The following is a 15,030-nucleotide window of genomic DNA, read 5'->3' on the forward strand; positions in this document are numbered from 1 at the left end:
ATCAACCAACTTTCTGTTGGTCAACGAATCCGCGTGACCAACTTGAACACGATGGGAAATTTGCGTTTGCCCTCACGCAAAATTCCCTATGGCGTGGGGGTTGCTACTTTAAGCAATAGTTACCAGCAAAGCTAAATATTTGTACCTAGCTAGCCTACTAGTCACTATTTGATTTTTTTTATTAGTAATTAAAAAATACTAATAAATACATAAAATAACTACTTGTTAGTTTGAATGAATATATAAAAACAGCCGCTGAAAAGAAAAACACGACTTGTTTAGCGTTCAAGGGGGGAAAAAGGACTACATTTCCCAGCGTTCTTCGCTAAACGGCAGCGTAAACGACACGCCCAGTCGCAACGCTGGACGGTGACGTTTGCAAATCTGATGTTTGCGCTTTGTGGCTGTTAGCTGGAAACGCCACACTCTCAAACAGCAAAACAAGCTTAATTCAAGGGAAATGTCGATGTGAGGATATTAAAAAGAGAAGCCCTGGACATTTGTTTCGGATTCACGCTTTCTGGCTTCAAACCTGTTACCTGAAGGCCTGCTGTGAGAGGAAATCCACGGACTGAACTGCGACTCCAGGCCGGTCTGAGAGGACATGCCACCGGAGAGAAAGCTGCTCAAAGCTCGCCCTTTTTCGCGTGTTTTACTCGTAAAACAAACGGCAAGTGCCTGAACTAAAACCAAAAGACTTTTATAAGACATGAGACTGTCAAACTGACATGAAAATTTTGTTAAAACAGACCGAGGAGGTGGGGTTTATGGAGTGTTAGCAGACGGTGCTGATAAGCAGGTAACGTTAGAGTACCTACTCTGATAGAAACTCATAAGTGATGAATTATATGTTAAGAACTCAGAAACAGGAAAGCCTGAGCATGTAGATAGTCATAATAATGTTTTGTCAGTAAGGTCAACTACTTATTTAGCGACATTTACCTTAAATAAAGCTTTAGTATTTTGTATGCGCAATTGACAGATTATATATTATATTTGCTAGGAAACATTATTTAAAACAACAGTTCTTTGATTTTTGAGGGAGGTTGAGGTCTACTTATCTCACCACAAGTGTTGCAATCACCTGTAAGACCAGTGTGAGGTAATAGTCATTTTCTCTCCTCTGTCTTCATCAAAGGCACCATCCCAAAGTTTCATATGTTGCAGAACCTCTGTTGATGAGGTCACACTCCATGCATGTTGATGTCTGGGTTCCAGCTCCTGGTTGTGTTCCTCATGTTTGACACAAGCTGCTGATTTCTTAGGGTCACCATTTCTGGAGCGTTTGCATCTGAGGACTTGAATCCATCAGGATGAACCGTTACCTGCCAGTGGCACGGCAGCACTTTCTGAGTGCTCTCGCGAGCACGAGCGTGGTGGTCAAATCCATATGTGCCACAGTAATCCTGTTGTACCTGCTCTCCTGGGCTGCTAACACCACTTACCTGCTTGGCGTCACACCTGGCTTCCTTTTTCCACCCAACTTCTGGATTTGGACGCTTCTGACCCATGCGGTGGTGGAGCAGCATGTTTTTGGTGTGGCGGCAAACATTGCTACCGTGATGGTTGCCGGGCGGCTTTTGGAGCCATTATGGGGAGCGCTGGAACTGCTGATTTTCTACGCTGTGGTAAATGTAGCAGCCGGCCTCCTATCTGGACTCTCCTACCTTCTCACCTACGCTGCGACCTTTGACCTGGACTACCTGTTTGCCGTGCGGGTGTACGGCGCACCCGCTTTTCTTGGGGGTGTTCTTGTTGCGCTGAAGCAGACTGCGGGTGACACCACAGTGCTTCGAGTTCCTCAAGTACGCTTGAAAGCTGCCCCGGCACTAGCTCTGCTCGCAATAGCTGTACTGCGGCTAGCGGGGCTGCTGGACACTTCAGCTTCACTAGCAGGGTGTGGGTACGGCGCTCTGTCTGGGTGGGTTTACCTGCGCTTCTACCAGAGGCACCCTAGGGGGCGTGGAGACATGTCGGACCACTTTGCCTTCGCCTCTTTCTTCCCAGAGGCACTCCAGCCGGCTGTTGGGTTCGCAGCCGGGCTTGTGCACGCCGCCCTTGTGAAGATGAAAGTTTGTCGTAAAATGGTTAAGCGCTACGATGTTGGGGCTCCGTCCTCTATCACCATCAGCCTGCCAGGCACAGACCCTCAAGATGCAGAAAGGCGGAGGTATGTTTATTTCATTCCGACCAATACAAAAAAGCCCATATTTATTTTCATGTTGTGCCTGATATTAAATTTATGTGCTGTTTAGGGCTGGGCGATATATCGCATGCGATTGTCACGCGCATTTCGTCAGTAAAGTCAGTTCCCTGATTACCGTGAAATCGCCATCATCTGCTTTCAAATGGAGCGCAATTTAATAGACAGAACCGTAGATCACTGACAAGCTACGCAATACCGCGTTCATTATCGCAGATGAATCGCCTTCGATAATGAACGCGATATTGCGTAGCTTGTCAGTGAACTACGGCTCTGTCTATTAAATGCCGCTCCATTTGAAAGCAGGTGATGGCGATTTAGCGGTAATCAGGGAACCGGCTTTACTGACGAAATGCGCGTGACAATCGCATGCGATATATTGCCCAGCCCTAGTGCTGTTTCTTCTAAATAAATTAAAAATGTCAATCGTTTTAAATGTTACAAATGAATTTAGGCATTACAACATTATAATGTACAGTATGAAAAATGGATGTTGATTTGGAGCTCGGTGTTATTTTAGTATTTTATACTGTCATAGTATTTATTAATATTTTGAGTTGGGTCTTTTAACAATTTGTTACATTATTTTGTCTTTTTTTTGTGTGATTTGTAAAAAAGAGTTGGTTCACTTTTAAAATGAAAATTATCCCAAGCTTTACTCTCCCTCAAGCCATCCTAGGTGTATATGACTTCTTTCAGATGAACACAATCGGAGTTACATTAATAAATATCCTGATGCATTCAAGCTTTATAATGCCAGTGAACAGGACCAACGTGTTTGAAGCTCAAGAAAGTGCATCCATCCATTATAAACGTACTCCTCACAGCTCCAGGGGGTTACTAAAGGCCTTCTGAAGTGATGTATTTGTGTAAGAAAAATATCCATATTTAACATGTTATAGAGTAAAATATCTAGCTTCCGCCAGACCGTCTTCCGTATTCAACTTACGAAAGTTAAGGAAGGTGGTTTGAATATGGAAGCTAGATATTTTACTTTATAACTTGTTAAATATGGATATTTTTTTTTACTCAAGCGGATTGCTTCACTTCAGAAGGACTTTATTAACCCCTGGATCCACGTGGAGTACGTTTATGATGGATAGATGCACTTTCTTGAGCTTTATACTCATTGGTCCCGTTCACTGCCATTATAAAGCTTGGATGCGTCAGTATACTTATTAATATAACTCAGATTGTGTTCATCAGAAAGAAGAAAATCATATACACCTAGGATGGCTTGAGGTTGAGTAAAGCTTGGGGTAATTTTCATTTTAAAGTGAACTAATCCTTTAATATTCATGTTTTACTTTAATTTTATTTCAGTTTTAGTAATTTTCGTACTTTACCTTAAACTTATTATTACTTTAGTTAGTTGCCAATGTAACATTTCAAAATTTTCTTTGAGTTTAAATTTACATTTTCATTTAATATTTGTATTTTATTTAATTTCAGCTTTATTTAATAAATTATTCGCCAGTGACCAATATAGTTCTGACGTATTGTGCATCTCTAGAGCCAATTAAGTAAATCAATTTGAAGTAGATCAGTCTGATGTTCTTTGTTTTGTTGTCTTTTTTTACTGCACCTTCACTGGCTGATAGCAGCATCAGTTCATTTTCATATGTTTTCCCATAGGCAATTGGCATTGAAAGCTCTGAACGAGCGTCTAAAGCGTGTGGAAGACCAGTCGGCTTGGCCCAGCATGGAAGATGAGGAGGATGATGAAGATGAGGAGGTGCGGACAGACACTCCTCTCCTTTCAAGCCGAGAGACTTTGCCACCAGCACCCAGCACCACACAAAATCCTACGGGACAACAGGAGTCCAGCATCATAAGTTTCGAAGATGCTCCAACCCATTCCTAACAAACACAGACACACACAATCCTTATTTTTGTCCTGCAGAGTTCAAATTAACCTTACAAAAATGCTACTGGAGAAATGACACACACACTATCTTGGTAAAGTTTTACATAGACAAACAAGGAGTTGCCACTAAATGAACACATTACCCAAATAAGTAAACTAAATGACAAAGACATCCACACTCAGTTTTTCAGCTGTACAAAAAGCCCTGGACTAGCCTGAATCATAGCAACTACAGTGCTCCAGTACTTCTGCTTTGTTAAAACAAGAATATCTTCTCTCCCTCTGGCCTCTTGTGTAAGGTTTCTGGGGTGTATCTTTTCTGAATAAATGCTCTAATGGTTGATGGGATTGAAACTCTGTTTTTAAATGTATGGCAGACTCTACAAAATGTTTATGGGTTGCCTCTTTTTGTTGGGTGTTTTTTGGGCTTTATCAGGAAAAAGACAATATTTCTGATATTTATTGAGCAGACCATGGGACTTCTTGCTGCTTACTGATGTAACAGCATCATTAGAATGTCTGGAACGTCAAGAGCTGGATTGCTTAAAGTGAAGATTGTTTGCAAATTTTGGGACTTTTCAAAGAATGTGATCTCTAATTTAAGGTTCTGCTTTCACAGGATGTGGCCCTTTGATATCCTGTTTTCAGTCATGGCGATTTGATAGGTGGAGGCATAGAGAGGAGAGAGTTGGATACAGTCATGTCAAAGATATTTTTGTTCAGAGTAGTTTGAAATGATGATAGCAATACAGAATCTGATTCTGTCCCCTGTTGTACCCTTTTCCTCAACTGTACTTTAATGATCTGTCTATATGTGTTGGCTTTGATAAGAGTGTTGCACTCTAAATTATGAGCTTACATTATGGACCTGTTTTTATAAAACACAGATTGTCTACACAATGTGGCTTGAGTTTCATTTAATGCAGATTCTGACAAATAGCTCAGCTATTTCTTTGGAGAAAGCTGGTTATGTATGATTTTTGGGTAGGGTTCCTGAAATTTTCACTAATATTTTTTAACTTTTTTTTTTTTTTTCTTTGGGGTTTTTATTACTAGTAATTGTTGACCTGTTTTCTCATGGTTACAAGGCATCAGCCTTGATGCTTCTCTGGCAGTGTCATTCTCTGATTCAGGTTTCAGCCTAATTTTCTGATCTCTCTCCATCTGTAATAAAGATTGAATGAAGAACACACCTGTACCAGAGGACCTTATTGATTCAAAACAAATGATCAGTTTTTTTTATGTTATTTGTATATTTTCTTTGCTATTTTGTAATATATACAGTCAAACCACAATTTATTCCGACACCTTGAACATTTCATTCATTAATACAGTTTATTCGCTATAGTTTAAAAAATGGTAATAAAATATGACAAGATCTCAGAGTTCAATTGTATCAGAAAAAATAATCTTAATTATGTCAGATAACACTTAAGCAAAACATGGTCAGGTCAAAGTGAATAATTTTTGGTTCCACATTTTTTGTTTTTATTAATTTTACTGATAGTCCACTGTATGATGAATTTTTGGGTATAATATATCAGTGTACTTTATTTTGCTATCCTCACTTACATAAATGAACTATAGTGTCCTGCACCCACTAGTAAAAAAAATATATCAAAAATATCTGAATAATTTTTGGTTTGACTGTATGTACACCCACACACTCCTACATATACGTATACATATGTACATTAACACTGGAGTCAGTAAGATTTTTTAAAATGCTTTTGAAAGAAGTCTCCTATGCTCAACAATGCTGCATTTATTTGATCAAAAATACAGTACAAAACAGTAATATTATGAAATGTTATTACAATTTAAAAGAAGGTTTTCTATTTTAATACATATGTAATTCTGTGATGCAAAATTGGATTTTCAGCATCATTATTCCAGATTTAAGTGTCACATGATCCTTCAGAAATCATTCTAATATGCTGATAGTGCTCAAGAAACATTTATTATCAGTGTTGAATACAGTTATGCTATTTTAAAATTTTAGAAAACATTTTTTGATCAATTTAATGTATCTTTGCTGAATAAAAGTTTATATATACATACATACATGTACACATATTTATATTTACACACACACATATTATGTAAACAAACTTTTATGTTAGATGCGATTAATCGATTTGACAGCCCTGATTACAACACGTTTAGGCCTTGATCAGAGATGATTTCTTTGCATGTCCAACAATTGCTAAAATATTTGCAATTAACAAAGGCTGTGCATGAGGCGTACTGTGTATTACAACAATTGAAGCTGGGATGAGAAGTGGAACTAGCCACAATATAGCGCCCTCCACCGGTAACCATTCACTGTCATTATTTGGAACAAAGATGCAATAAAAAGTGGATGGTGACTGAAGAATTCATTCTGCTTGTAGTCTTTTTTTGTGTGTTCCACAGAAGAAATTCAGTCATACGGGTTTGGAAAAACATTATGGTGAATAAATAATGACAGATTTTTCTTAAATGTGGCTTAAATATTAAAACAGGCGGGTTTGTTTGTGGACTAACGGCAGTGTAACGTGGTACAGTCGCCGATAGATGGCGCAACAAACATGCACCATTATCGTCTCCCTTCATCATCCACTCAAACAAGCTCATCCACCCTGAGGGATGTCCTGTTAAATGCGATTGCCTTCTGTTTCTACACGTTAAAAAAAATCGAAAACCGCTTCCAAAAAACAAACCTGTTAAACATAATATTCGGTGCTGGTTATTACCTTTTACGTGAGACATTTTGATTTATAGTTTTCCAGAGAAACTTTATTCAAAGGTATGCTTATGTGGTAGGGGTTGTTTTAAGCTGGAAAAAAGTTGTACGTTGGTTAGATTATTATAGTCATTTTTGTTCCATGAACGACACACATTTTTTAGTTTTTAACTTCATATATAACACAAAACTGCCTTGTTATAGTGGTTAGGGTGGTCCGTTTCTCATAATGACTCATTCATCCACCGCCAAATAAACCCTCTTCAACGTGCTCGCGCAGGCGTGGCTCGAGCTCGTGCACGTCATCCCTTCCCCCTTCTGAATGCCCGCGCTCTGCGCGCGCACGTCAACGGTTTATTGTATCGGACAGAAGCGGCGACGGAGCTCCACCGTTGGAATTAAACAAAACGGCTAGCCATCTAAACTGCAGGTAAGACTACTTTACTTTCATTACTTTACTTACTTCGTGTTTATACACCTATTATAAACTTTATAAGCCTAATTCGACTCTGAATCGTTGTTTTAAAACTACTTTTTTGATATCGTGGAAAGGTAAGAGCTTAGCGACTGACCATTCACCGCTTCCGCAAGCAGCCGCCGGCCGGGAGTAGCAGCTCACCCTCAGCGTCTAGATTTTTAAAAACCGTTTAAAGCTTTGTCTATGTATTTAGACATGTAAATGAGCTTTAAAATGTTTGAAGAAAGCGGCGAAGTTTACACACAAGTGTTTGGTCGTAGATTTCATCTGTATTACCGCTAACAATTATATATGTGGTAGAAGCTGTTTGCCTTTGTTTTTTTAAAGCAGAGAGCTAAGCTCGACCCAGACATGCGCATAATCTCAGATTTAGACGTAACTAGAGGATTAATGATTTTATTTATCTTTAACCGTCCATCCGTTCATTGAACCATTGTTCTTCAGTGGTTTATATATATATATATATATATATATATATATATATATATATATATATATATATATATATATATTAGTAATCTAAAATAAGCACATGATTTATAAACAGTAATTTATGCAAATATTTGAAATTATAATCTGATTGGTGTATGTTTCATTAACCTGAGTGATTTTTACTTTACTGTTTATTGATCATTTGAGATGTATGAGTTTCTCTGGGATTATCTTTGGTATTGTTTTATTTGGTAGTACAAAGAACTTTAGGCTATCTCTTTTTAATAAGGTAATTTCCCATCATTTGCTTTAGTCCAGTCTAGAAAACTGTAATGTCTTCATGAAGTGTAGTGTTAAACAGTAGTTAGATGTTCAAGTGAGATGATTATCTAAAATATGTCATACAAACAACATTTTTTTTTAAAGTTGGAAACAAAAGTATAGGCAGTCAGACGCATTGACCCAAGCTTAACTTTTTTCCAGTTAGTTATGATACAGTAGCACAATCCTTTATTTTAATGCATGACATTTTTCCCAGTGACCATTAGAAGTTATTGTGAGTAACGTACCTATTAATGTGTCTTTAATCAAATACAGTGCTTTGAAACTCCCATCAGGCCTTACTTACAATGTCCAGTGTAAATGTTTCATAAATCTATGCTAATTTACATTTTTGAGTGATATTACAGACTTTTTAGGCAGACACTTCTTCTCCTTGTTTCATGAATGAAGGTTCATTGAGCCAACAGGTGCCATCCAGACCAATCTCTATCACTTTGAATAATTTACAAATCTCAGTCTTGCCATGCAGTTACCAGGAGGTCCCAGAAGCCATGTGGCCCAATGCAATCCAATGAAGTTTGACTTCCATGGCGATATAAGAATATCAGATAAAGGAGGTGCCGATAAACATCAGATTCATCTTCAGGTCTTGAGTTACCTTGCCTGTTATCCAGGTCCTTGGGCTGCACAGCATCTCATATTAATATATATTATTAATATCATGTCTCCATTTAAGTAGACATGTTGAAGTTAAGAGAGAGAATCTCCCACATCAATAGGCCATACATTTTTATATAGTGGGCCGTATGAAAGATAGAACCGATGGTTGATCTTTAGTGCGCAAGGCTTTGTCTCTTCTGTTGTTTTTTAGACTTTGATCTCAGCTTTGCTGCACTGTGTGTGTGTGTGTGTGTGTGTGTGTCAGTGTTTAATCTACTGTCCATCTGAGCTTCTCTCATCGCCACGGGCCTGTTCATCAATAATGTGGGCTCTGTTCTGTAGCTGCCAGCTTTATCTTGGCCACTGGGGTGCAGCTTGCACTTCAAAGACATCTGGCCCAGTTAACAGACACTTCCAGATCTGCCTCTATTTAAACGACTGTTCTGGATCAGAAAATGAAGTGACACGTCACGTTGATGCGATCGGATGGGTTGGTTCTGGTGTGGTCATGTTGAAATGACTCTGTTGAAGGCTTTTTGGATGTCACCGTTGGCTGTGATGAGTCAACTGAGGACTCTGAAGACTCTGAAGGCTCTGAACTCTGTGTGGCTTTGATTACTGGGCCTGGGGTGTGTTGGTGTGTATTTACAGGACTTAATAATAGTGGAGGACTTCCACAAGGGGCACTGTTCATATTAGAGATTTGTATTTTGCAGGAAGTGACATTGAAAATGAAGTATCCCAACATTAATAGCTATGGAGATGCTAAAAAGATGACTGGGAGTGTAACACTGCAATGTTTAACCGTGTATGTGTGTGTCTTTTGTAGGAATGGCAGCGATTCGCAAGAAGCTGGTGATTGTAGGAGATGGAGCGTGCGGTAAAACCTGTTTGCTTATTGTGTTCAGTAAAGACCAGTTTCCTGAAGTCTACGTACCCACGGTGTTTGAGAACTATGTTGCCGACATCGAGGTTGACAGCAAACAGGTGAGCAAAATGCATGAAAAATGTGCATAAATATTGTCTTCTGCTGTTTTATGTAATTATGTATCAAATCACACCACTTACTGAGGTTATTTTATGCTGATTAATGAAATGATGGATTGTTAAATGAAGATGGAATTAAAGTTTGACTCATTTATGTGTTCGAATGTAAACCCCAAAACCCAGTTTAAAAAGCTAATAAGTCTTTGCCTGTCAGTTCAAGGTCTTAGATGTGGCTTTAATGTGAAAATATTGACCTGATTCACTTTCTTTATTTAGCTTGACATGCTGATGGCCTCTCCATCTGTCCTTTTTTGCAGTGCAAGTCAATTTGAATGGTTTGGGATGTTCAGAATGTGTGCTTGAGCTCAGTGTGTTTCTTTACCCGATAGGTGGAACTTGCTCTGTGGGATACTGCAGGACAGGAGGACTATGATAGGCTCCGGCCTCTTTCGTACCCAGACACAGATGTCATTCTCATGTGCTTCTCTATTGACAGTCCTGACAGTTTAGGTAAGGATACTCTTTTTGGTATATCTTTGTGTTCCTTTCCCATATGTGCATGCTTAAATGACACTTTCTTTCTCATTTTCTGATAAAACTGACCTTTGATTTTTGTCCTCTATAGAGAATATTCCAGAGAAGTGGACACCTGAGGTGAAACACTTTTGTCCAAACGTTCCCATCATCCTTGTAGGCAACAAAAAGGACCTACGGAATGATGAACACACACGCAGGGAGCTGACCAAGATGAAGCAGGTAAACACAAATACAGAGTGTTTGCTTAGAAAGAAAAAAAAAAATGCTTATTATTACTTTTCAACTGGGTGTTAAGGCATGTAATTTCTTAATTCAATCCAAACTGCAAAATTAAAAAAAAAAAAATTGAAGCTTGCCACTTTAGCATAAATTTACTCTCATTCAGTGACATTAATTAGTTAGCTTTGCCTGATTGAATATAGAAACAAATACAGTATTTGGTCATTTTTACTATTGGCATATAGAAAATCAATGCGCAGATATTTTGTACTGACAGAATTTTGTGTTGACTGTCCAATAGGAGCCTGTTAAGGCAGAGGAAGGGAGAGACATGGCTAATCGAATCGGAGCATTTGGTTATATGGAGTGTTCAGCCAAAACAAAAGATGGAGTTCGGGAGGTGTTTGAAATGGCCACTAGAGCGGCGCTGCAGGCACGCAGGGGAAAGAAGAGCAACAAATGCTGTCTGCTGTGAATACTTGCCATTGGACTCTATGCCTCAACTGGGGCTCAAAAAGAGTGTGTGTGAGGGGCACACTTCTATTTACAGTCATACACCCCCCTCACATTCGCCAAATGCTTTTGGGAAAGATCCCAGAAAAAAAGCTTTTTGTCTGTTTTTTCCTCCCTTTTGGTCATATATTTTTAGTCATGGAGATGTTTATCAGTATTTAAGAGAACTTGGAGAAATGGGACTTTTTTTTGATGCTTTACCTGAATTTGTGGTATCATTTAAGCTTGCCCATCTGCCAAATGCTGTCATGTGACTCTTTGGGCTGATTGGAAATGAGTGATCCTGTGAGCTGCCAATCAATACTTCAGCCCATCCCCCATATGCTGGGCTTTTTTCTGCAACATGAAACAGGGCTGAACTTGATTGTTTCTGTATGTATGAATCATTTTAAGGTTTTTCTTTAGATCAGGGCAAGATTGGGATTTTAGAACAAAAGTACAAACTAGTTTTAAAGCAAAAAAAGGGCATGGGGCTGGGGGGGGGGGGGGGGGGGGGGGCTATGTATACATACCTGTACATATGAGCATGTGTGTATTTATATGTACACACATTCAGGACTGGAAAACATATTTGTAAACTAGACTTGGTAATCTTGTGTAATAAAAGATGTTCTATAAGGAGCAACTCTGTGTTTTTGTGTGTGTATGCTTGTAGGAAATGATTCATGTATAAACTTTCGGAAACTAGCAGAATGTAAATGATACAGGAAAAACCATTTTGTATGTCTTTTTGTAAGGAGTAGTTTACAGCGAAAAAATACAGTTCTGTTATTTACTCATTCCAAACCTGCCGTTTGAGAAGTGTAGACATTTTGAAGAAAGTTCACACTACTTTTACCCTTACAATAAAATCATATATTCACCACAATCATCAATGGACTTTATGCACACCTACTGCCTATGTATTTCTGCTAAAATGTGCTATGCGAGCTTTCTCCCACAGCAAACTGTGATAGTTATTAGAAATATGACAAAGAATTTGCTGCTATCAATCACAAATATTTATAGTGTGTGTATGTGTGTATATATATTTCATTTGAAAGTCGTTTTGGACAAAAGTGTCTGCTAAATGAGTAAATGTGTGTATATACATACATATACAGTTGCAAGAAAAAGTGAACCATTTGCACAATCTGAAAATGTGAATATTTTTAACAAAATAAGAGAGATCATGCAAAATGCATGTTATTTTTTATTTAGTACTGTCCTAAATAAGATTTTACATAAAAGATGTTTATATATAGTTGACAAGAAAAAAAAGTTTAATTTATTACACATACTTTTGAACCAATGGTACTTTTGAACCAATGGTTCAAAAGTATGTGAACCATTGGTTCTTAATACTGTGTGTGGTTACCTGGATAATCTATGACTGTTTTTTTGTTTTGTAATTTTTTATACATATACTGGGACCAAACGCGATTGAATGTAAAGGTTTGTGTCTCGTTATTTTATTAATAACTACCGATTGATTTTGCATTTCTATTAGAAATTAAGAATTATTAGTGTCATTGTAGATAGTGGTGCAAATATCTAAGCTATCTAATACTTCAAATCTCAAGGTTAAATCAGAAGATGTTTCTGTAACAGCTGCCAAAAATAGTATATAGCTCCACTGTGGTTTTTAACAAATTTTCAAAAACAACAACAAAAAAAACTTTTCAACCCCCCCCCCCCTCTGTTTTTTTTTCACAAATCGCACCCTGTATATATATCATCAAAAAATGTAAACTTATTTCACTAATTCCATTCAAAAAGTGAAACTTGTATATTATATTCATTCATTACACACAGACTAATATATTTCAAATGTTTATTTACAACTAAGGAAAATCCCAAATTCAGTATCTCAGAAAATTAGAATATTGTGAAAGGTTCAATATTGAAGACATTCATTACAGACAGACTGATATACATATATATACAGACACTTCCATATATTCTATACTGATATATATATGTATGTATGTATATATATATATATATATATATATATAATGTGTGTGTATGTGGAGAATGCGGAAATGATCATGTATAGAGCCCATAAGCGTGTCAAGTTCCAAATGGACAAAAAGTACTATAGAATTTATCATAATATATTATTGGTAAATAATGTAGTTTTGGTTCGTTCCTCACACTAAGCTCCTGTATGATTTTAACACAAAAGTTGTATGAATTATATTTCAAATAACATGAGGATGAGTGAGGATGAGTGAAGATGGTGCAGTTTTCAAACTATTCCCTTAAACTCACAGTATTTTGCTTCCAAATTCAGAGAGGTTTGATTTCAGCAAAAGTGGAAGGGATAATTATGCTGCTTCCTTAGTGGTGAAATCAATTAACATTGTAAATCTCAGTTCCTGGGGTAAAATCAGGAACTATTTTTCAGCTGTACCTTTTACACAGCAACAAAATACAGATTGGTAACATACCATCATAATCTGTCCACATACAGTAGGATCTATGTGGAAAATAATCCTTATGGGGTCATGAAAACTTACTAAGTGACAAGACAATTACTTCACAGGACTGGAATGAAAAAAAAAAATTAATGGATGTGGAAATTCTGCTTTCATTTTGTCAGTGAACAGTATGTTCTGTTTTACTCTGGTGACTAAGCCTCTGCACTCCAGCTAATGTTGAGAGAGCTCTCTGATTCAGAACTTGGTGAAGAGGAGCTAGAATTATTTTGAGTTGCCACCCACTGGATAATCCAGGATTCAGAAGCCATCTTTCCCAATATGGGTAATGACAGTGTAGTGGATAATTCTCGGATATTATGCAATACAACACAGCTTGATTTTATTTGACTGAGGGAAAAAAAACATGACTTGTTCAGGAAGGAAGGAAATAGTCACGCTGCCCCCACCCCCAACGGGCAACACCCAGATCTATGCTGGCTGAAAAACTGAGCGCCTTGCCATTTTTCTGTCTTTCTTGTGAAAGACTGCGCCGTGACGTGGGACTGAGAGAAAAAAGGGGCCGCCGCCCTTTCGCAATCTCTCTCTCTATATCTCTCGGAGAGCTCCAACCTTCCCCGCTACTGCTGCGTAAGTGCAGCGAGTCTCAGTGAAACGCCGGGGTTTATATATGCGCCTATTTTTAGCCTCAGCGCGTGAAGCTATTTTTAACCAATATGAGCTCATCGCTTTCCTGCTCGTCCAATCAGAGCACAGGGTTGAGCACGTGTGTGGGCGGGAAGTACAGAAAGAGAGAGAGAGATGAATAAACGGACAGCTGATAGAAACCGGGCTGGAAGTACGGGAGCGCGCAAAGCCCAGCGCGTTCTCATGGTCGTAAATTTAAAATAAAAAAATAAATAAAATAATATTTTTTATAAAAATATAACAACAAAACATTATTAAAGGTTCATTATATTTATACATTATTATAATTTAAATAATGACAATTATAAAATATATAATTTTTAAAATTAAGAAGGCTTGGTTGGGACATTCAACGCATGCTCTATCGGTCTGTGGTAGCAAGTGATGTTTTCTATGAAGTGGTGTGCTGAGGAAACAGCACTAAAGGGACAGTTGCCAACAGAACAGAGAGTATTCTGAGGAAGACAGGGTCTTTCCTGGGGACTAAACTGAACTCACTGAGGGTGGTGACCGAGAAGAGGATGCTGACCAGTGTCCCAAACATTTAACCACCCCTCGCATCGCAATAAGAGCACCTTCCCCTTTACACGTATCATGCCATGGTGTACCACTGAGACACGGAAAATCCTTTCTGCCCGCTTAGTCTGTACTCATCCTTGAAAGTGTGAATCATATATTTGCACTACTACCGCTTCCCTATATCGCGGTTTATTTATTGTTGATTGGTTTGTTTGTGTGTGATTACATTATACTGAATGATGTGTACAACACCTGTAGGCTACTGTAAATGACACTGTGTAGATTAATAAAGCAAACGAAGTATCTATGATAGTAAACTTTTAACTGTACAACAGTTTCCACTTCCAGTTCAAAAACTAGTTTCAGCCTATACAACGTCGACACCTGGTGGCCAATCATCATAATTCTATTTGTATTTTGCATTTTATAAAGGAAATAGTTCTGTATGAGGCCTATTTAACTGCATTAATGCTCGTTTGATATTAAATTAATATTCGTTTA

At 38.0% G+C, this 15,030-nt stretch overlaps 2 protein-coding genes across 4 annotated transcripts; both read left to right on the forward strand.

The window, feature by feature from the left end:
- Window positions 1-324: 324 nt before the first annotated feature.
- tmem115 (transmembrane protein 115) lies at window positions 325-5,260 on the forward strand. 3 transcript variants are annotated; one of them, XM_048209970.1, is made up of 3 exons: window positions 325-799; window positions 1,139-2,170; window positions 3,839-5,260. In XM_048209970.1, the coding sequence occupies exons 2-3, from the start codon at window positions 1,314-1,316 to the stop codon at window positions 4,065-4,067; spliced, it is 1,086 nt and encodes a 361-aa protein (XP_048065927.1). In that variant the 5' UTR covers window positions 325-799; window positions 1,139-1,313; the 3' UTR covers window positions 4,068-5,260. The 3 variants fall into 3 exon arrangements, with proteins under 3 accessions (XP_048065927.1, XP_048065930.1, XP_048065928.1); XM_048209973.1 differs by having other exon boundaries at window positions 1,266-2,170; XM_048209971.1 differs by having other exon boundaries at window positions 325-2,170.
- A 1,808-nt stretch (window positions 5,261-7,068) lies between these two features.
- On the forward strand, window positions 7,069-11,528 carry rhoab (ras homolog gene family, member Ab). Its single transcript, XM_048209974.1, has 5 exons — window positions 7,069-7,225; window positions 9,477-9,634; window positions 10,024-10,144; window positions 10,260-10,390; window positions 10,692-11,528. Exons 2-5 carry the CDS (start codon window positions 9,479-9,481, stop codon window positions 10,863-10,865), a joined length of 582 nt encoding a protein of 193 aa, XP_048065931.1. The 5' UTR covers window positions 7,069-7,225; window positions 9,477-9,478; the 3' UTR covers window positions 10,866-11,528.
- The last annotated feature ends 3,502 nt before the right edge of the window (window positions 11,529-15,030 follow it).

The sequence above is a fragment of the Megalobrama amblycephala genome, linkage group LG12 (genome assembly GCF_018812025.1).
Source record: "Megalobrama amblycephala isolate DHTTF-2021 linkage group LG12, ASM1881202v1, whole genome shotgun sequence".
NCBI lineage: Eukaryota > Metazoa > Chordata > Actinopteri > Cypriniformes > Xenocyprididae > Megalobrama > Megalobrama amblycephala.

What these genes read in the sequence shown, in the direction of transcription:
- tmem115 (XM_048209971.1), top strand. Translation starts at nt 1,314, where the DNA reads ATGAACCGTTACCTGCCAGTGGCACGGCAGCACTTTCTGAGTGCTCTC. An exon ending in CAAGATGCAGAAAGGCGGAG is followed by an intron (nt 2,171 to 3,838) that starts GTATGTTTATTT and finishes GTTTTCCCATAG; the next exon opens with GCAATTGGCATTGAAAGCTC.
- rhoab (XM_048209974.1), top strand. Translation starts at nt 9,479, where the DNA reads ATGGCAGCGATTCGCAAGAAGCTGGTGATTGTAGGAGATGGAGCGTGC. An exon ending in TCGAGGTTGACAGCAAACAG is followed by an intron (nt 9,635 to 10,023) that starts GTGAGCAAAATG and finishes TTTACCCGATAG; the next exon opens with GTGGAACTTGCTCTGTGGGA. An exon ending in AGCTGACCAAGATGAAGCAG is followed by an intron (nt 10,391 to 10,691) that starts GTAAACACAAAT and finishes ACTGTCCAATAG; the next exon opens with GAGCCTGTTAAGGCAGAGGA.